The sequence below is a fragment of the Bison bison genome, unplaced genomic scaffold (genome assembly GCF_000754665.1).
Source record: "Bison bison bison isolate TAMUID 2011002044 unplaced genomic scaffold, Bison_UMD1.0 scf7180017864097, whole genome shotgun sequence".
In the NCBI taxonomy this organism is placed as follows: Eukaryota; Metazoa; Chordata; class Mammalia; order Artiodactyla; family Bovidae; genus Bison; species Bison bison.
This window is the reverse complement of record NW_011494669.1, coordinates 12,308-35,655: the sequence shown is the minus strand read 5'-3', so window position 1 is coordinate 35,655 and position 23,348 is coordinate 12,308. Positions and strand designations below refer to the sequence as shown.

General features: G+C 37.1%; 1 protein-coding gene across 1 annotated transcript in view; it reads left to right on the top strand.

The window, feature by feature from the left end:
• The window catches only part of ATAD1 (ATPase family, AAA domain containing 1), a 40,602-nt gene extending 22,418 nt beyond the window's left edge, over positions 1-18,184 (top strand). Inside the window, exons 6-10 of the mRNA XM_010838477.1 lie at positions 406-512; positions 6,276-6,365; positions 9,331-9,381; positions 14,735-14,868; positions 16,537-18,184. Of these exons, the coding sequence (XP_010836779.1) occupies positions 406-512; positions 6,276-6,365; positions 9,331-9,381; positions 14,735-14,868; positions 16,537-16,657 (503 nt within the window). The 3' untranslated portion in view covers positions 16,658-18,184. The remainder of the gene's footprint in view (positions 1-405; positions 513-6,275; positions 6,366-9,330; positions 9,382-14,734; positions 14,869-16,536) is intronic.
• The last annotated feature ends 5,164 nt before the right edge of the window (positions 18,185-23,348 follow it).

Sequence of the window (23,348 nt, the reverse complement as noted above, 5' to 3'; positions counted from 1 at the left end):
TGAACAGCTCTTGAGAGTCCCTTGGACTGCAAGGAGATCCAACCAGTCCATCCTAAAGGAGATCAGTCCTGGGTGTTCATTGGAAGGACCGATGCTGAGGCTGAAACTCCAGTACTTTGGCCACCTCATGTGAAGAGTTGACTCATTTGAAAAGACCCTGATGCTGGGAGGGATTGGGAGCAGGAGGAGAAGGGGACGACAGAGGATGAGATGGCTAGATGACATCACGGACTCAGACATGAGTTTGGGTAAACTCTGGAAGTTGGTGATGGACAGGGAGGCCTGACGTGCTGTGATTCATGGGGTTGCAAAGAGTCGGACACGACTGAGCGACTGAACTGAACTGAACTGAAAGAATAAATAATTTATTGTTAATTTCTAAGGTTAACGTTTTTTTTCTTCTAGACTCCTTTCTACGAAACCGTTCCAGTTCTGACCATGAAGCTACAGCCATGATGAAAGCTCAGTTTATGAGTCTCTGGGATGGATTGGATACTGATCATAGCTGCCAGGTATTAGAAATCTGCTGTATTTTGTGTTATTGTTGATGGTGGTAGAAAATGTGTCCAGTTGTTTGTTAAGCTTTTTTACAATTTTTTTTCATAAATTATACTTATCCATAAATGGTGAGAATCTGAAAGAGTATGATTTGTTTATGTCTTCATCCATTTTGCTGCTGCTAAGTCGCTTCAGTCGTGTCCGACTCTGTGCGACCCCATAGGCCACAGCCCACCAGGCTCCCCTGTCCCTGGGATTCTCCAGGCAAGAACACTGGAGTGGGTTGCCATTTCCTTCTCCAATGCATGAAAGTGAAAAATGAAAGTGAAGTCGCTCAGTCGTGCCCAACTCTTAGCAACCCCATGGACTGCAGCCTACCAGGCTCCTCCGTCCATGTGATTTTCCAGGCAAGAGTACTGGAGTGGGGTGCTGTTGCCTTTTCCCTCATCCATTGAGGGCTTCATAATTAATAAAATGTTAAAAAAGATTTCCCAAATGCCCAAAACAAATACAACAGAAGAGAGAAAAACCAGGTATTATGTCACAGAAAAGGAAGTGACTAGCTCTGAGTATTCTGTACATTTCTTTTGACTCTTATCCTAAGTCCTTCTAGTCTTTACTCTCAGTTCTTCTGTCACTTAATTTTTTTGTATAATAGTGTAGTAACCCCAGACTCTGTTATCCCTCTCTCACACTTCTCCCTTTTGGTATCCTTAAGTTTGTTTTCTATGTTCTGTCAATCGGCTTCTGTTGCAGATTCCACATAGAAGTGACATCATGTGATATTTGTCGTTCTGTCTGAAATACTTCATTTAGTATGATAATCTCTAGATCTGTATTGCTGCAGTTGTCATTATTTTATTCCTTTTTATGGCTGAGTAATAGTCCATTGTATGTATGTACCACATCTTCTTTATCCATTCCTCTGTTGTTGTTAAGTCGCTCAGCCATGTCCGACTCTTTGTGACCCCTTGGATTGTAGCACGCCAGGCTTCCCTGTCTATCACTATCTCCCGGAGTTTGCTCAAACTCATGTCCACTAATGTATCTTGTTAATGTATCTTGAGTCAGTGATATTATCTAGCCATCTCTTCCTCTGCTGCCCCCTTCTCCAGTGCTTTCCAACGAATCAGCTCTTTGCATCAAGTGGCCAAAGTGTTGAAGCTTCAACTTCAGCATCAGTCCGCCCAATGAATATTCAGGGTTGATCTCTAGGAATGACTGGTTTGATCTGCTTGCAGTCCAAGGGACTCTCAGGAGTCTTCTCCAGTACCATAATTCAAAAGCATCAGTTCTTTGGTGCCTAGCCTTCTTTGTAGTCCAACTCTCACATCCACACGTAACTACTGGAAAAACCATAGCTTTGACTGTCTGGACTTTTGTCAGCAAAGTGATGTCTCTGCTTTTTAATATGTTGTCTAGGTTTGTTATGGCTTTTCTTCCAAGGAGCAAGTGTCTTAATTTCATGGCTGCTATCACTGTCCATAGTGATTTTGGAGCCCAAGAAAAGAAAACTTGTCACTGGTTCCACTTTTTCCCCTTCTATTTGAAATGAAGTCATGCAACCAGGTGCCATGATCATAGTTTTTTGAATGATGAGGTTAAGCCAGCTCCTCTTTCACCCTCGTGAAGAGACTCTAGTTCCTCTTTGCTTTCTGCCATTAGAGTGATATTATCTGCATATCTGAGGTTGTTGATATTTCTCCTGGCAGTCTTGATTCCAGCTTGTGATTCATGCAGCCCGACATTTCACATTATGTACTCTGCATATAACTTAAATATCCATAGTGACAATGTACAGCCTTGACATACTCCCTTTCCAAGTTTGAATCAGTCTGTTGTTCTCTCATTGGGCATTTAGGTTGCTTCCATGTCTTGGCTATTGTAAATAGTCCTTCTGTGATCATTGCGGTTAATGTATCTTGTGAAATTATGGTTTTCTCCAGATATATGCCCACTAGTGGGATTGCTGGATCATATGTTAGCTCTATTTTTAGTTTTTAAGGAACCTCTGTACTGCTCTCCTTAGTGGCTGCACTGAATTATATTCCCACCAACAGTGTAGGAGCATTCCCTTTTCTGTACACCCTCTCCAGCATTGATTGATTATAGATTTTTTGATGATGGCCATTCTGACCCATGTAAGTGATAGATACCTCATTGTAGTTTTGATTGCCATTTCTTAAATAATTAGCGATCTTGAGCATCTTTTTGTGTGCTTATTGGCCATCGGTATGTCTTCTTTAGAGAAATGTCTACTTAGGTCTTCTGCCCATTTTTTTTATCAGGTTGTTTATTATTTTGATATTAAACTACATAAGCTGTTTGTTTATTTTGGAAATTAATAATTGGGTCCCATGTGTTTATTTTTGGTTTTATTTTCATTAGTCTTGGAGGTGGATCCAAAAACTGCTGTAGTTTATGTCAGTGTTCTGCCTATGTTTTTCTCTAAGAGTTTTAAGCATCTGGTTCTTTAATCCATTTTGAGTTTATTTTTGTGTATAGTGTTAGAGAATGTTCTCATTCCATTCTTCTACATGAAGCTGTCCAGTTTTCCCAGCACCACTTATTGAAGAGACTGTCTTTTCTCCATTGTGTATTCTTGCTTCCTTTGTTGTAGATTAATTGATCATAGGTGTGTGGATTTATTTCTGAGCTTTCTGTCCTGTTCCATTGATCTATAAATCTGTCTTTGTGCCAGTAACATACTGTTTTGATCACTGTAGCTGTTTATGTTCATATGTTTATATGTGTAAGTTTCTGTGTCTTACCAAGAACCAAGGCTTGACTCTGCTGAGTAGGTTTCCTTATTTTTCACCATGTTTCTCAGGTGATAGTACTTGATGAGTCCAGCTTTATGTAGAATGCTCTTATGAGGCCCTCTAGCGTGTCAGATGTCCAGCACACCCCACTGTCTAAGATCTGTTCACATCCATATGTTATGCAGTCAACTTCTGCCCCTGCTTACCTCCATTATATGGATAAGCTTTACTGATAAATAAACCTGTCAGTTTAATTCCTTTACTTTTTTGCAGACTTATTGTTTAATTTGAGGTTTTCTTTTTAATACCTTATTATTAATTTTTACATATTTTGTAGCCAGAGTTTAAGGATATCCTTTGTCACATTACCACAGATCAAAAGTCCTGAGACATAATTCTCAGGAAGAAAATTAAGCCTCATATCCTCCTTCTACGTCACTTTTGTTAATCGCTCGGTCATGTCCAACTCTTTGTGACCCTATCAACTCCTATAGGGAGTAGCTATAGGCTACTCCTATAGTCCCCCAGGCTCCTCTTTCCATGAAATTCTACAGGCAAGAATACTGGAGTGGGTTGCTAGTTTCTTCTCCAGGAGATCTGCCCAACCCAGGGTTTGAACCTGGGTCTCCTGCACTGTAGGCAGATTCTTTACCATCTGAGCCACCAGGAAAGTCCCTTTTATGAAAATATAATTTCATTTTGAAGAAATTGCCTTTAGTGTTGGATGATTAGAGAAGAAAGCACAACAGAGATAAATGTAGGTGAATTAATAGAAATGATTTTTATTAATAATTGGTTCTGGTAAATCTATTCAATGAGATTGGTGTGTAGGTTTCCAAAAACTAATTATCTCCTAAGCAATAGTATTTATAATATGCAGAGAATTGACTAGTTAGTGCCTGTAAGAGAAAATAATTTAATATTATATCTTACCAGAGTATAGTTTTAAAACCAAGGAAATAATAATATCTGAATGAAGTATACTTCAGAGCTGCTTCATCCAAAGCCCCATGGTGGGGTTCTTGCCACAGAGGAAACTGAAATAGTTGCATGACCCCATTAAGCCTGTCACTGCTACTGGAAATCCAAGTTGGCTGATGACATATTCATCTTGAAATACATGAGACACAAAAGCTAACATTGTTTTTAGGGGATTAATTGACATAGTTCAACTTTTGAGATGTATATTTAGATCTGATTGTTTTAAATGTAAAATAATTTTAAAAAATTTTTTAATATTTTGTCTTAAAGATTTTTTTAAAATCGTCAGTTCAGTCTTAACTAATACCTAAAATGTGCGTTAATTTTGCTACATAAATACAAAAAAATTACTGTTGCTTCCCATTTTTAATTTTAGCTTATCTGCACTAGAGTTAATATATATGTAAATGTTATCAGTTTTGCCACTTAAAATTTGCTTCTTTAAGTAATGTCGGTCACTCTTGCTTTGCTTATTCATCATGGATATCTGTTGTTACCTTACATGTATTCATTAGACCATGTTGTGCTAAACTGTCTGTATTCCTTGATCCTAATTTTTAGGGTTTACTCTTTCATAGTGGGCTTTTGTGTTAGGCTGTTTGTTTACCTAGAATATTTCTCAAATTTCAGCCCCCTTTTGAGTTTTTTCTCGGTACTTCCTCAACCACAATGGCTTTTGTGATTCTCAACCTAATAGAGTCCATCTTCAACAAGCTTCCATGTCACTTAGAGTCTCTCTTTCAATATCTTATGAATACTCTATCTCAGAACGTACTTAATGTTGATCTTTGCTCGTATAAAAAACGAACTCATTTGATCACTTCTAAAGATAAATTTTGTTTTACATTGGGTAGAAATTTTCCTTATTAGTTTTATAGAGTTGTAAAAAGTCAATAAAGAGAAACAGGTAAGAGCATTAATATTTTGACTTGAGGACCAGTTAAACCAACTATAAAATTGTATTATGTTTTGGAACTTTTTCTCAAATTTGTATTTATATTTTTTCCCTGTAGATGGCAGTCTCTCCTGGTTAATTGAAAGTAATTTGGCTGTTGAGTGACATTTAATGTAAAGAGTAGAAGTAGAATATAAAACATAGTGGATTTTTCAACATGTTCTGGAGTTAGATTTCAGACTATTTCAAAAACCTAAGACATCTCAGGCTGAAATAAAAGTTTTCATTAGAATACCAATTAATTTCATTTTAGAGAGCAGATGTATATGTTTATTGTATTATACAGAAATATCAATAATAACAGTAATATTGAAGCCCTTCAGAAATTACATTGTTTTGTGTATCTTTGTCTTTATTCTTGTTGATTTTTCATCTCTATATCCTTTATACATAAGTGGCATAGACTCAGAGGCTGGTAGGGCCGCCAGCAATTTTTTTTTCTTTTCTATTTTTTTAATATTCTACCCAGCATTTTGATGTCTGCTTTTATTTTGTTGCCCTTGTGTAAAGTTGGATTGCTTGAGGTTCTATTATTATTAAGAAGATTCTACCTGCAGTGCTGATAGTACCATGAAATGATGGTGTGAACTCTAGAGGAAAAAATACACAGTATGTATATTACTATTACCAGAATCCTCAGACTCTGGTAGGGAAACGATTCTCTCCTTAATATTATTAAAGGACTTGAATTATTCTGTCACATATACTGCCAAGCTGTTATAACATAAATAGCTTTCAGTTATTCAACATGTAGCGATCAAGTGACCATATTTTGCAAAATACAGGAGGTTTTTTTAAATTTTTATAATTCCTTCATAACTGAATAATATATTTTTTTAGTTACTAGAAGTCTGGTGAAATGCAACAGTCTTACCAGCTCTGCTATCATTTGATCTATTTAGGATTAACTTTGATTTGTATCTATAAATATTTGAGTAATACTGGATTAAAACAGATTTCTTATAGAAGATTTTGTATAAGCCCCACTTAATTTTCTATATCTTCTAAGCCCTAGTAGTAACAACTTAAAAGGAGTATTACTGGTATATTTAATAGCTTTGTTTTCTTTATATATTTAGGTCATCGTGATGGGAGCTACTAATCGTCCTCAGGATCTGGATTCAGCTATAATGAGGAGAATGCCCACGAGATTCCATATCAACCAGCCTGTAAGTGGGTTTGATTGATATTATGAACAGTTATATATTCATTTTTTGCAGATCTTTATCTGCGACTTCAGGAAGGGAATGATTAAAAAATAAGACTTATTATTTATCACAGGCAGGGAAGGAATAGAGCAAGAACCCCATAATTACTGGTGTCCTTTCTACTCCTTTTCTTGCCTTTGTACTGTCTTTGAGATGAGTGTTGTTTACGTCTGTATACATTTGCGTCTCTTCAGTGTATAGAATTACCTAAAGTTTCCCTAGACATGTTAGTGATTTTCTTTAGAATGTAGCAAGAAAATGTAAATTATCGATTTGTTTTAGGATAGGATGAAATTAGGGGTTTTAGGGTTAAAGAACTGTTCTGTTCAGAAGGCTGGACAGGGAGAACATCTGCTATTTATTTGATTAATTATTAGTAGTTGCAATTGGTGCTTTCCTCTGACAGGATTAATGAGTAACCAGTAAGTACGATATTGCACTTTAATATAAGAATGAAAATCTGAGATTGGTGTTGATCCAGTTGTAACTTACAGCACTCTTTTTTGCTGGTTAAAAGTACCCTCAAGTAGAGGATGATAACTTGCTGATACTCTGTTACACAGAATCCCCAAATCTTGAGTTTTGTCTGCTTTTAGATTAAAAAAGAAAAAACAAACAGGGTTAGTACTAGACTGTGCAGCGTGCAAACATCATGTTACATGGATCGCTGTTTAGAACTTCCACTGTCACTCCTTTCAAATTTAAAATCTCTGGCTGGAAACTTTTGCCCTATTTTATATTCTTTAACCTAACAGTTTGTCTCTGTAAACATGGTTATGTAAAATTGGTAGTTGTGATCTCTGTAAAATTACTCTGGTCGACTGTTTGCTACAGCTACAGCCTCTGATTCCTCTGGAGGGTATACATTTACTTAGGCAGTCTATTAGAGAATTTACCTGATAATTCAGTGGAGAGATTTTTTAATGTGATACGGGAGACTGGAAAATTTGATTAATATTTATTGAGCTTGTATGTCAGATACCCACTAGGTTCTGATGAATAGAACATGGCCCCTGTCCTAAAAGAACTCTGTATTGCAGGGGGAGCCAGACACAAAAATAAATAATGCAATATGTACTTTACAAAGATATGTGTAACCAACTGCAAGGACCTGAGGTGATGATGAAAACTAATAATTCTATCTGAGGAGTTAGTGCAATTTACAGAATCCAGCTGGGCTTGAAGGATGAAGGATGGTAGGAACTGACTCATTTGAAAAGATCCTGATGCTAGGAAAGATTGAAGGCGGGAGGAGAAGGGGACAACAGAGGATGACATGGCTGGATGGCATCACCGACTCGATGGACATGAGTTTGGGTGAACTCCAGGAGTTGGTGATGGACAGGGAGGCCTGGTGTGCTGCGGTTCATGGGTTGCAAAGAGTCGAGCACGACTGAGCGACTGAACTGAACTGAATTGAAGCAAGGAAATGCTTTTTTGCCACAGTGAACAAAGGCAAGGAGGTGTGGAAGCCCATATTTAATGGAGACTTTAGGGGATATTCAGTTACAAGGCGCCAAGGAAAATCAGTGGTTATGAGCGGAAAGGGTTGACTGCTGAAGTTTTAGGTGACCTTTATATGCTTCATACAAGATATGTGATTTTATTACCAGAACATCAGAATATTTTTAGAAATAATTAGTTCACTTCAGTGGTTCTGAAAATAAAGATTACATTGATAGAATCTCTGCTTGTAGTCTAATAGCAAACAAAGGGTTTTGATGTACGTTAGTAGAATAGAACATAGGGTACAACAGCCTGTAAAGTAGCCCTTGCTAAAGTTGTAAGTTTAATATATTTATTGTGTGAGTTCAGAATGGGTTGTGTAACACATTTTATCAAGTTTGTCATAAATTTGTATACTGTTAATGCAGAAACTGGGATTTTTTAATCTCCCTTTCATTCTGTTTTTAGTGAACACACACATTTTATAGGGTGATTTTTTTTCTTATGCATAACTGTGATATCAAAGTATATGATAAACCTTACCTTAAAATTCCTTTCCAAGTTAAATGTTGATTAACAGCAAGTACTTATTGGTGATCACATAACATACCAAATTAACCTTTATACTTAACACAGTTGAGTTACAGAAACAGCAGTTTGGTTTGGTTTTGATTTTCACATCATTTAATTCGATATTCCTGGTAACTGGCTCTCCTTTTTTTTTTTTTTTTAGCAGTTGTGGGAATAGGCAGGAGGAGTTCACCCACAATAATTTTTAAAAGCATTTGTATTTACTATATATGTAAGATATTCTTTTCGGAGAAGGCAATGGCACCCCACTCCAGTACTCTTGCCTGGAGAATCCCATGGACGGAGGAGCCTGGTGGGCTGCCGTCTATGGGGTCGCACAGAATCGGACACGACTGAAGTGACTTAGCAGCAGCAGCAGCAAGATGTTCTTTGAAAAACTCCTGTTCCTAGTACAGTATTAGGCAGCATCACTGGAGGCAAAAGCATACAAGCATATAAAGAAATACACTATCAACACTAAATAAAATTCACTAACACAAATCAGTGGACATGGAAGTTACATGTTGAGTGGAAGAACCAAGCAGGTGTTCTTGCCATCTCATCTAGTTACTGGTAAAAATTTTATGGCAGTAATGAGTTTTCAGAAGTTTCTTAAATGTAGAAAAGGAGATTTGCAGAGCTATAGAGGAAAGACATTGGTCATTCATTTCAAGGCATGTGCTAGGCACTGGGGATTCAGAATAAGAAGTTACAGTTCAGTACAAGAACCATAAATGATTAGTCTAGAGTCTAGAATTAGACCTTGCTTTAGTCAAAAGTTTCCATGACCTGTCAGAGTTTCTGTCATTTCCTGTAGGTATTGGGTAGTTTACAAGGAAAGGAAGAAATAGTAGGAAAATTAGTTGATCCTTATTTTTTTAATGCTAATTGAGAATTATCCTGCTTTTAGGCTCTGAAACAAAGAGAAGCAATCCTGAAACTCATCTTGAAAAATGAAAATGTAAGTAGAAAATTACAGTTTTTCCCCATCCTATAAATAAAGAAAAAATTATGTTCATAAAATCATTTTAGAAATGAAAAAGGAATCTGAGAATAATATAGTTTTGAACTTGTAAATTACTGTAGAACTCTTGGTTGCTTGTATAACTCAATCACCATGGCATATTTGAACTAATTAAAGATAATTAAAGGCTTTTTAAATAACCTTGTGTTTTCATATCTGTAGATTAAAATCCTCTGATATTTTTCAGACCAGTTTCAAGTTTTATACATTTGTTTTTGCAGAGAAGTATGGGGAGGTTTTGTTTTTCATTTAATTGGAATACTTTTTGAAGTTGAAAATTAGAATTAAAAATATATGATAATCATAATCTTTAATAATTTAAGGTTTTTAAAAATAGTGCAGTCACATGTTTCAAAAGTTAAAATACATATATTAAATGATATACAGGGAAAAGTCTCATTTCTCTCTTATGTTTCTTATGTATCCTTTCAGATGGCATTATGCCTATACAAGCAAATTAGAATATACTATTACTCCTCTCGCCTTTTCTACATAAGCCACATTAATAAAGCTTATCCAGTGTTCTGTGTGTTGCCTTTTTTCACTTAATCTTTGAGATTCCATAGTAGCCTATGGTTTCCTCATTCTGTTCTCTTTTTTTCCTTTGCACTGCATAGGGTCCATCGCATGGGTATACTGTAGTTTCTTTAATCAGTGCCGCACTGAAGGACGTTTGGGTTGATTCTGGTCTTCCACTCTTACAAAAACGGTGCATCGAACAACCTTGTACATGTGTCATTTGGCACTTGTGCCAGAAACATTAGTGGGGTGAATTTCCTAGAAAAAAAGTTACTAGATCAAAGCGTATCGGAGAAGGCACTGGCACCCCACTCCAGTACTCTTGCCTGGAGAATCCCATGGATGGAGAAGCCTGGTGGGCTACAGTCCATGGGGTCGCTAAGAGTCAGACACAACGGAGCGACTTCACTTTCACTTTTCACTTTGATCCATTGGAGAAGGAAATGGCAACCCACTCCAGTGTTCTCGCCCGGAGAATCCCAGGGACGGGGAGCCTGGTGGGCTGCTGGCTATGGAGTCGGGTCATACAGAGTTGGACATGACTGAAGTGACTTAGCAGCAGCAGCAGCAGCAGATCAAAGAGTATGATATTTATAATTTTGGTGTGGCTGTGCTAAGTTAATTCAGTCATGTCCAGCTCTTTGCGACCCTATGGACTATAGCCTGCCAGGCTCCTCTCTCCATGGGATTCTCCAGGCATGGATGCCCTCCTGCAGGGAATCTTCATGACCCAGGGATTGAACCCACATCTCTTATGTCTCCTGCATTGGCAAGTGGGTTCTTTACCACTAGCACCACCTGGGAAGCACTTATAATTTTGGTAGTGGTTGCCAAATTTGTTCATGCCAATTTACTCTTTTATGCCAGCGGTGTTAGATAGAGTGCCTCATGCCCTGTAGCCTTGCCAGCAAATGTTATGGAACTTTGTGCCAACATAATAGGGCATTCTGCCTTTTTAAACTGTAGTATCTTTGGAAATTCTTTTAGAATTAGGTTTGTCATTGGTACAGGGAATTTTTAGCATTCAGTTTCTTACTCATGAAAGTACAGGAGATGAGTCTTTAGTCAGTTTTATGATGCAGAATATGAATGCTCTCTGGATAATTGCTGACATAGGAATGTCTGATTTCCTACTAGCTGCTATTACTGTGCTGGAGGCATATTGTTTAATAGAATATGAAAAAAAATTAATTGTGCTAAAAGATGCTTCAAATCAGTAGCACACAAATTTATTTAATAAGATGAGCACTATCATGCTTGTTCATCCCTGAGTAGAATTAGAGTTTTTGATGCAAACATACAAATAGACTTATATTTTGAGTTTTTTCTTCTCTGAAGAAAAAAATGAAGCTTTTGTAATGATACTGTTTTCCAGTCTTTCACATTCCTTATTGATAGATCCTTAATACAGCTCACTTTTTTAAAAAAGATATACTGGTTCTGGCTTAATGTTAAGTATGAAAGAATTAGAACTAATAACATTATACCTAATAAAGTATCACATCTGACACTACAGTAAGAATGTTGTTGTTTTTTTCCCCCATACAGACTAACCTGAATGTATATATTCCACTGTTTTCTGTAACAGTGGAAATTTAAGAATCTTGGGTTTAGAAGAGACACTTGAGGACTCCATTCTGGCTTGACCATTTCCTACTGTGTGACCTTGGGCAAATACCACTAGCATCTCTATGCCTCATTTTCTCACTCAGAAATTGAAGATGTCAACAATCTCATAGAATTGGTTTGATAATTTATATTAAATGTGTGTGTGAATATATATGTATATATAAGATGCTTGGATTACCATGCAGTGGACAGCCAGTGTTCAAGCTATTTTGGCAGTTCATTAATTTATTATATATCCTGTTTTGCTCCTATTATTCAAAACCTTTTTTAACTTGGGAATTTCCTTCATACTTGCCTAATGAAAATAATTCTCACTACATGGTTTGTCTAGAACCATGATCTTAAAAAGGGCTACTTCTACAGTGCTTACTGTGTGCCACGTATTGTGGTGATACATAGTTTTATTTAATCCTCATTTTAAGCAGTGCATATTAATACCATTTTACACTTGCGGAAGCCAAAATCCTGAGAAGTTACATAATAAGTTACACAGGTTTACATAGAGTAGTGAGAGAGCCTTTCTTTTAACCTTTATGGAAGGCTATGTTAGTAATCTTACTCTCTCAGTGAATGGAATCTTCTTCTTATTATTTTCTTATATTTGTTCTGCTCATCTTTGTGGCATTTTCACCCTGCCATGAACAAGATTTGTGAGTGGTTAGAGCATAGTGTGGCTCAGCAAAGGATGGGGTGGAGGTATTGATTGTTTGAAGGAGGAAGACAACTAATATTTAACATCTCGAAGAATAATTTGGAAGGTCCTTTGTTGTAAACACATACACAGATAACTTTAAATCTAGCACCTGAGCTTAAAAGGTTGATCTTGACATATTTTGCTTCACACACCCCCTCCCCTCTCTCTCCACCCTACACCATCATTGGTAGCGTGCTGTGGAGAGCTCTCAGCACTATCCTGAAGTTGGTAGTGTATACTTCCATAAATATGTGTGGATAGATACATAATTCATGTATAGGTATAGTTGTATAGTTTTTTTTTTTCTTCCTCACTTTTACAAACTATAGAGAAACTACATCCTGATATGTCTGATTTCTTAAGTACACATGTAAAAAAGAATTCCTGAGACACACAAAAAAGTTAAACTGCAAAGTTAGAAAAGTCTGACTGTAATCAAACTTAAGACTTCTAGAAGTATGACAAGATAAAATGAACAAAGTGAAAGGACAGGCCACCGGGGAAATACTTGCAACCCTGTAACCAACAGGAGACTAATGTCCTAAGTACACAGAACTCTTGTAATCAGGTTGTCAACTTGTGCGTTTGTTGAGCGCATCACGGATCTAGCTATTACTATAACTAGCCCTAGGAGCTCACGCTCTGATGTATCAGTACGTAAGACGTTAAGTGACAAACCTCCCAGTGTTATTGTAGATTTGTCCGTTTGTTATATTTTTCTGGTGAATTATTTTTTATCATTATGTAATGATTTGTTTGTGTTTGTGGTGATTGTTGATAAATTTGGATTCATTCTTTCTTATTTTAGTGCTTTCCATTTATTGAGCCTTTTTTCTCCTTGGACTCCCCGCACCCTCAGCCCACCCAGACCATCCGCTCCCACCTTCCAGTTCCCTTACCTCTGCCGCAGGCCTTCATTCTCAGTGTTGCTCTTGTGTTCCTCATTCTTTTTCCCCTCTTCCTCTAGTCACTTGGAAGTTACACGTTCTTTTTTTAGTGCTACTTAGTTCTCTAGGTGCCTGCATACTAAGTCTCTTCATTCATGTCTGACTCTGTGAGACCCTTGCCAGGCTTCTCTGTCCATGGGACTCTCCAGGCAAGAATACTGGAGTGGGTTTCCTTGCCCTCCTCCAGGGAATCCTCCCAACCCAAGGATCAAACCCACGTCTCTTATGGCTCCTGCAATGGCAGACAGGTTCTTTACCACGAGTGCCACCTGGGAAGCCCACTTAGTTCTCTACCCTTAATTAAATGATTATTATTACTGTTTATATATGAACTCATTTACATTTATCTGTATATAGTTTACCATTTTCCTTCACACTTCCCTTCTGGGTTCAGTTTTCTTTCTATCAGAGAGTGTATGAGTATGTGATTTCTCTCTACTTAATCTCCACATTTAGGAGTGAGAACACTGGCATGGGAAGTCCCAGTTGCAGAGTTAACAGTAGACTCCATGTCGTCTTACCTCCAAGCCTCTTCTTGTCCTTGTGCAGAGTTGCTACTCTTAACTTACACTGAGTTTTCCACAAAGACAAGTGGGAATTTAGTAACAGATAAAGATGGCATTTCATATCAACTTGGGGAAAATAAATGTTAAGACAAATGGTTAGCTAGGTAGGGGGAGAAACACAGCTGGATCTCCCTGCACAGTGTTCAAATGCTGGCTCTGTCTGTGGTGTGACGTTGGGCAATTTATTTAACCTCTACAGGTTTTACTGTTATCTGAAATTAAAAATGAGAATGCTTCCCTGACAGGATTAAATGAGCATAATCCATGTAAAGTACTTAGGACAGCAAATGACACATAAGAATCATTTATTACTGTTAGTTACTGTAATTAACTATTGACTTTCTCTTCTTAACCTTCTTATAAGCTTAATTATAAGTCTGTTATGTGCCCAGGAGGATCACTTTCTTAGCTTCACTATATAAGCTTAGTTGGGGAGCAAAACCATAGGTGCTTAATGAGTGTTGAGGAATTAGAATAGAATACCACAGCATGACAGTTCAAATGAGGGTTAGAGTGTGTCAGTGGAATATGATTTTCGTAATGGACTCAGGACTTAATGATCCGGGCTGTTCGCCATGTATGTTGACTATATTATAGAAAAGTGCCCCTTTTCTATAGAACATGGGACCTTCCTAAGAGGTACCAAAGTCAACCCAACAATATTTGAATGCCTGTTCTTCCCCATCACTCTGTGAAGTGTCTCGTGAGACTTATTTCAGTTTTGGTCATAGTGACAATTACTGAAAAGTAGATTTCAAATCTTAAACTTTTATGGTTAAAAAAAGAAAACTTCTAGAACTGAAAATTTCTAATGATTCTCCTCCCCTGCTGTTCCAGTATGCTTTAACTTTCTTTAATTCTAAGAAGTGTTTGGATATATCTCTTGCCATGTATTTTATATATTTTTTTTAAAGTATGTTTTATGTTTGTTTAAGGTGGATAGGCATGTGGACCTGCTAGAAGTTGCCCAGGAAACTGATGGGTTTTCAGGCAGTGACCTAAAAGAAATGTGTCGAGATGCTGCCCTCCTCTGTGTCAGAGAATATGTTAATTCTACATCGGAAGAAAGGTATGTATATTTAGAGTTCATCTCTTAATATTTGTCAGACCCTTTTAGAGCTTTTAGGTTATTAACAGGTTAGGCTAGGTCTTCTGTTTTGCTTTATAATACCAGCTCTATTTACGAAATAAAAAGATAAATTGAAATAAAAAATTCACCAACTTTATTGCCTTTTTTCTGAAGGGGGTTCTGGAAATGAATTTGCAAGGGAGGGTGGTTATGGGGAGCACCTGGAATGAAGAGAAAGAAGTAAAAAGTGAATTTCTCTGAACATCCATGAACTGGGTTATATCAAGCTCACAGAAATGGAGGCTTGCCCATTTCTACCATGAAAACTTGCTCTGATATCCCTAGATTGTCTTTTTTTTTTTTTAATTTTTAAATTTCATTTCATATGGAAATGAGTACCTTGTCTTCCAGAAATTTCACATTTATGGGGACGTTGCTGCTGACTAGACTTCAACTTGTTAATAATGTATTTACTAAAAAAAGAAGTCATTTGTGACAGCAGCAAACTTTACTTGAATCCAGTTTCAAAGTATTTGGAGCTTAAGAAACCAATTTTGTACCAGCTGTATTAGTGAACTGGAATATCTCAGCCCTGATAAACCAGTGTCCTATGTTTCCCATAAGGTCATTCACCCTAGACTGGTATAACACTGACCATTTCTAAACCCCTGTTCAAAATATCAACCTTCTAATGAAGAATTTCTGTGACTCTTAGCAAACCAGTGTCCCCTGGGGGCTTGTGTGGAATGAATTCTCTAGCTCTTGCCCTGCTGTTTCCCGGTCCCCCTTATTCATCCCCTGAGGCTGTCACTCCAAGTGACCTGGATTTGCCTGTCCTATTCATGCACTTAATTACACTGTATCGCCATAGCAACCTTTGCCAAAAAAGGTTTCTTGGTATGGAGAGGTGCATATGGAAGCCGCCCTTTTAACCTGTGGTTTTTCCTTGCGCTGGTTCTGGACCTATCTTCAGTGTTTCCGTGGGCCCCTTCGTGGAGAGGGTCACTCCATCTGTTTATTGCCTAAATTACATTAATGAAAATTGTTTCTCTGCTGTCCTTAAAGCCCTGAAAATGTTACATTTCAGTATGAAAAATGTGGGTAATGTACTTAGGTTATCATAACTTTTTCTCTGAATTTTTTTCCCTAAGTGTTTGTAAATGACAGAGGAGACATTGTATATTGGATTGTGTTTCCTTCTTCCTGAAGTGGGGAGAACTTAGAGTAGTTGGTTTTTATTAATAGCAGTGAATTTTTTTTCAGTTGGTCAAAAGCAAACACATACATGATTAATAGATACCTACAACTGCTACTTTTTAATTCCAGTTTTCATGGGAATAATTTTTTATTCATTCATTAGAATTATAATCCTATTTAGATCAAATTTCACACTTATATATTCTTAGTGTAAAGTATTTGATTGTAACCAAGCTATAATGTTTATAGTCAGCCATTTAAGCTTCCTACCTCTTGGCAGTCCGTGTTTTCTAAAAATTTTTAAGATACTTATCTGTGTAGATTAATTCCTTAAGCTGTTAATTGTGGTTGTTTTGGATGGGAAAGAGACTTCATTTTTTAATCTTGGTAAAATATTTTAGGGAGATGTATTTTAAAGCTGTGTGAATATCCGTGGGTTGTTCTGTTTTTTTTTTTTTTTTTACATTTTAGCCATGATGAAGATGAAATTCGACCTGTACAACAACAGGACCTGCATCGGGCAATTGAAAAGATGAAGAAGTCAAAGGATGCAGCATTTCAGAATGTTCTAACACACGTTTGTTTAGATTAAGAGTAAAGATCATTTGTACAGCTCAACACGATCTAGTTTGGTGTGCCCTCTTATCATCAGTGGAAATAGCTGAAGGAGGAGTGTTCTTTCAACAGCGAGAGAGTTTTATGTTCATGACACTGGTTTTATACTCTGAATTCTAAGTTATTGAGACATAGTTGTTATATAAATGGTATTACTACTTGTGAAAAATCATGAGGAGGAACAATTTAATCAGCCTGACTGTGGGTGCTTGTGTTTGACCTCTTTAGCCATATGTTGCAGCCTTATAGTGTCTAAGCTGGTCTTAAGGTAACAAATGATTTATTGAGTCATTAGTGAGAATTGGAGATGTGCTTAAGTGCTGGTTTCTAGATATGTGAGAGTATGTGTATGTGTGTATGTGTGTATTAAATGTATATAGTCACACATTTTATATTGACATTCTGTAGATAGGTTTGAATACAGAAACTTTTTTTTTTAATCCCAACTACTGAATCAAAAAGTACCAAATAGCATATAGCAAAACTAAGATTAATGGTTGTGTCTAAAACGTACAATGATTCAGCCATTTCTAGTTGTCACTTATTTCAGGTTTTTTTTTTTTAAGTTGAGTGTTTATCTGGAGTTGAATAGTTGAAGTCAGTGACATCAGAAACTTAGATGTGGCTCAATTATGGTTGTTGGGATAATTAAATAAACATGCTTGTTCGGTGATCAGCACTGAATGGTTGTCAGGCAGTTGTGTGATCAACACCTGTTTCACCTCTTGCTGCAAGCATGCTGAGTAGAGACTTTTTTTTTATTGATGTATGTAAAGGTGGGCTGAAAGCCTCGCAAAAGAATGACTTTGAAAAACCTCAGTGCCATTCAGCCCCATGTATGTGACTTTTCCTTTCTTCGTTTAATGTAACAGTTCTGTTGTAACCGTGGGTTTTCAATATTTTAAAAATATATGTTCCTTAATTATGTCAAATATAATTTGGTCATCAAAAATGATAGTTTAAAACTAGCTGTTACTAAATGTGCTAAAAATACCCATTTTGTAATCCTGACTTTTTGTTTTCTTAGCATATTATCAATTATGCCCTACTTAGTACGGATACACACATCAGAATCCCCCTGTTGTATCTGTAGTCTGATGCTGTGCGCACAAAAGACGACACGTTTTGTCCAAAGTGTCACTAACCAGAATTCTGTCACAGGCACTGAAACACAAGCACGAGGAAAGTGGCACGACGTGATCTTGAGGTGCCTTCTGACCTTTTGTTTTTATTGTATTCTTTGAAAACTCTGATGTTTATTTATGAGTTATTAATTAATCTCTTCGATAATAAGTCTCTCACAAGAACCCGTTGGATAGTTTGTTCATCATTTGTTCTTTGAATGGTGGATGGGGCAGAGGTTCAAGTTTTGAAAAATTGTGAAGATGATTGAAAAATTGATGCAAAACACAAGATACCAAAAATAAAATATTTCATCTCCATTTTTAATAACTATTATACTATTATTTTATAAATATGCAATAAAGAGGTCCCTCTTAATTGAGTTTTCTCTACTTACTCCTTTATTTCAGTTACATAAAATTTTCTGGGGTTGCTTTGGTTTATAAAACTTGCCCTTAGACTATTTTCATCTTGCTGTGTAATTTTTATAGAATACATTCTAGTATCTAACTTATTACTTTGTTTTAGTATTTTATTTTAGTAGTCATTTAATTTTAATTCTGATGGCATATTGATCAAAAATAGGGGTAATATACCTCTCTTCATGTTCTTTTATTTTCTTTTAAATTCAGAATAACCAATAGTAGTAGTTAAATTTATCACAGTTTTAATCATCGGATGAAGTTAGAAAAATACACTAACCAACACCACAAAGCCATTACCACATGACTCATCTAGTTATCTTAGTGTCTTAAAGTAACATGTGCTTTTAAAGAATGTTTAGTGTTATGTAATAGATCCTTCTGCTATAGACATATTTGACATAAGCTTTTGGCATGCATTGGATTCTAAGTTCTAAGGTATATTTTCACTTTGGGTAACAGTTAGAAGTACTAGATCTAGAGTTAGATTGCCTGAGTTTAAATGCAGACTGTCCGTTAATTAACTGTACCTTGGACTAGTCACCTAACGCTCGTTTGTAAACTGGCGTGGCAGCGGCACTCACAGGCGGTGTGATGAGATGATGTGATGATGTGATGAGATGAGGTGATGTGATGTGATGAGATGATGCCTGTAAGACACTCAGCATGGAGCCTGGCATAGTATGTTCAAATGTTCATTGTCACATTTTACTACTTTTATGCACTGATGTACACATCTGTTGGCCAGGCTCAGTTTTGAGCATTCTTCACGCTTAACCTATTTCCATTCCCTAGATCTTTATTCTAGGGATTGAGATGAAATGATCAGCTGTGGTATTTCTCTAAAAGCCTCATTGGTGGAAGACTTCTGGTAAGTCTGGTGTATCTCAAACTATTCCTTGGCCTTTTTAAAATAGAGTTTAGAAACCCAATATTTGAATCAATTCATTGTTTCTTGTCCAGTTTATCTCCTTTCTCATTCAGTCCCCCACTTATAGGGTGATCCAGAACTTACCATGTGATCAGTAGCTGTATTGCAGTAATTTAAATAGCCTATATGATCACAGTAACCTAACATTACTTAGTAGCTATAACTGGAAGATTTGGTGTTGCGGATGTCTCAAGCCTTGAGTGTGCCTGAATAAACACATTTGTCAGTAGGAATTTGTTTTTCAGCTGGAATTGTTTGTAGACAAATACAGCTTCTGGATAAAGGAAAGGAATTGGATTATGTATATATTTTGTAATTCCTTTTTTAGTTTCTCTTAAGGTCAATGTCAGAATATTGACTAGAATTCTAATATGCTAAGCATGTAACTTGCAAGACTAAAACCCCAACACCAATTAGAAGCCTCAGATAAAGCCACAGAATCATTCCATTTAAAGCTGACAGAATGATTTTACCAAAATTATTATCAACTTAGTTACCAAAGATAGTTTACTAATCATTTCAAAGGTTACAGTGCTCGCTCGCTCTCTCAATTGAAGTGTAGTTGATTTGCATTCTTGTTAGTTTCAGGTGTGCAGCAAAGTGATGCAGATACACACATGCACATTTGATTTTATAGATCTATATATACTTACCATATACGTATATATCTTATATACATAAGTATATATAGGTCTATAAAATCTTTTTCAGATTCTTTTCCATTGTATGTTATTATTAGATATTGAATATAATTCCCTATGGTATACAGTAGGCTCTTGTATTGAGAAGAAGGTAAAAGTGCATGCATTGTTTCATTGTGCTTCACAGATAGTGCTTTTACTTGTGTGTGTGTTCTACAAATTGAAGATTTGTGGCAACCCCGCATTGTCAGATGATGGTTAGCATTTTTTAGCAACAAAGCACTTTTAAAGGTATGTACGTTGCTTTTTTAGATATAATGCTATTACATACTCAGTAGACTACAGTATGGTGTAAACATAACTTTTTTTATGCATTAGGAAAACAAAATTTGTGTGACTTTATTGAGAGATTTACTTTATTGCAATGGTCTGCAGCAAAAGGCACAGTAATGTCCTAGGTATGCCTGCGTAGCACAGATGCCAAATGCAAACAAGATCAAACCTAAAAGAAACCATTTAGCATGTGAGTAAAAACACAACATGCTTCCTTAACACTGGTGTACACACTATTAATACTAACAGAACAGAAGGGTCTCATTACCAAAATACTCAACTGGGAGTATATTTTTGTGATTGTCTAACATTTACTGTTATAAATCTGCTTGAGAACAATTTTAGATAAAAGCTTGTGTGCTTTGGGATATAGTTTCAGTGAATGTTAGGGCTAGTATGGAATGCATTCAGGACACAGGTTTGCGCATCATAATAGGTTGGTAAAACTAGAGCCAAACATTGAAATAATTACTGACATGCAAGATTTGGAGCTGAGAATAGAACATAGTGGTGTATGCCTCACTGCCCTGAGGATACGCAGCTTCCAGAAATTCTAAAAATGACCAAGATACTCAAACGGGTTGGTAGTATATCGTCCAGTAAGCAAAATTCTTTGCAGACATGTCTGGGGAGATGAGCACTGTCCACTGGGCCACAGTCACAGTCTTAGGAAGAGTGCCCCTTAGGGTTCTGTTGCAGGCAATCGACTCAAGCTGACCTAAGCAATAAAGGGTTTATTTGAAGGATATGAGGAGCCTCTTAAGATCATAGGAGGCTAAGAAAGTGGACTTAGGTTAGGAACTCTGAAAGCTCCAGAAGGTTTATTTTTAAACAGGAATTGCTTAAGAAAGTTGCTTTTATTCCTCTACTAGATTAAATGAACTCCAAATGTTTAAATTGCCCTACACAAGTTTCAGAATCCTAGAAGTGTGCAAACCCAACTAAAAAGTCACTCCTGGCAATCCTGGAGCTTTAAGAGAATGACCTTTCAGGAACTCCTTTGGCTTAAATGGTTTGAGAACAAATACAGTTGACTCTTGAATGACACAGCTTGGAACCGCATTGGTCCATTTATCCTCAGATTTTTTTCAACAGTTAGTACTACAGTATTACACAGTCTACCTGCATTTGGTTGAATGCAGGTTTAGAATCTTGGGTATAGGGGAACTGTGGATACGGAGTGTTAGCACTCCTAACCCCTACTTTATTCAAGGGTTAACTCTACCTTGATTCACTGGTCAACTACAAAAGGAGTGGTGTTTCATTGGAAGGAATATTGTGGAGAATGTGGCTAGACACAACAGGTAAATGACCCGCTGGTCACACAAGACCTGTAAATGACCAGCTGGTCACACAAGACCTGTACTGTGGCTAGACACAACAGGTAAATGACCAGCTGGCCACACAAGACCTGTACTGCTGAGTAAAGGGCAGTATTACGACTCAGGTGGGCATGCTGGACATACGAGCAACACACATTCCAGTTTGTGTGGACAGGCCTTCAGAAACTGCTTGGTGCAATCGCATAGGTTTTACCACTTGATGAGGGATGGAATGCTACTTGGCATGCCAAACTCTTCAGCACAATGATTGTTTTTCTAACTTGTAATTTATTTTTTTCAAGATAGTAGGTGTAAAAAAAGAACAGTGGACACCGAAGTATAACATGGATTTTTGTTTTATTTCCAGGAAGTACAAGTCCGTTCCTCTGATGGTCAGATGTTTGTGGTTCTTTGTATTCAGTTCTGACAGGGTTCTGGCATCCAGTCACCACGAGACTGTATAAGACTTCCAACCCCTCTTCTGCCATTTTCTCTATACAATCCAGAAAGGGTACTTGCCTAGCCTAGCAGTTTGTTTTTAAATGTTTTTTTCCTGATTTCAGTCACTACTGTCTTGAGTGTTAACTGAACTCTCCTCATGCCTGCAAAGACTCCCATCTAAGCCAGGCCTGCTCTTCCAAACAATATATCCAGACTCAGGAGTCTACCCTGGTATAAAAAAGGACCAAGGCGCTCTGCTCCCTCTGAAGGGCTTATTTCTCCCTGGAAGTCAGTTCATGAAGAAGACTCTGCGTCCACTGTTCTTTGCTAGTTTCATAGAAAAGTATTATTTTTCTTTTGTCTGGATTTTTCTTATTACTATGGAAGTGAAAGTCTTGCATCTTTCTACATTCTAGCAAAAGAAGTTGTGCAGATACTTATTACAAGTCATGTAAAGTCCACTTGCAGCTTTATGGCTTCCATTCGCAGTTGTGGAACTCTTACTAACAGTGTGGTAGAGAGCATACACATAGTGTAGCCTTGGGCAAAGTCTCTTTACATTTGTGGGCATCTGTTCCCTTATCTGTAAATGGAAATCATAATGGATACCTTCTGTGGTGGTTTTAGGCATCATATGAAAACGCTTTGGGAACTAGAAAGTGAATATGCCTGTAGGTTGTCGTGTCCTTAGGGAAGTCATCTCACGTTTCTGGGCCTCCATTTCCTTATCTGTTCAATAATGGAGATGCTGAAATAGATGTGCTGTAAGTTCCCACTCCAGTTTTCACTGAACAGCACACTGATGCACCAGTGCCCATGTTGATAGACATTTTGGGCACTTAGCAATACTGACTTGATAATCGGAACTTTAAACTGGCTACTTTGTTAGCTACTGACAGGTGTCAGCCTTGTAAATAGACTTGTTAAATTATAAAACATGACATTAGGTAGACAGGTCATAGACACTTCCATGTATTTGGTGTTTCTGCTTATTAAACGTGTTTCTTTGACTCTTTTGAAGCTGTAAGCTCTTCCTTGGTTGTTTACTTTGAATATCCAAAGATCTGGTACTTTATATAATTTTTTTAATATAATTTGAGGATAAGATGTGAGGTACAACCTCTTTAGTAGTTGATGGAATTATCCTCTATAAATGTAGGTTCTTCTCAGTGAATACATTCATAGAGGCTGTTCTTTTAACTAGCTTAAAAGACCAGATCGGTATTGGAGTTATTTACTTGAGAGAAGGAAATGGCAACCCACTCCAATGTTCTTGCCTGGAGAATCCCATGGACAGAGAAGCCTGGTGGGCTGCAGTCCATGGGGTCGCACAGAGTCGGACACGACTGAAGCGACTTAGCAGCAGCAGCAGCAGGCCATTATTGGGGCTACCCTCATGGCTCAGACGGTAAAAAATCTGCCTGCAATGCAGGAAACCTAGGTTCAATCCCTGGGT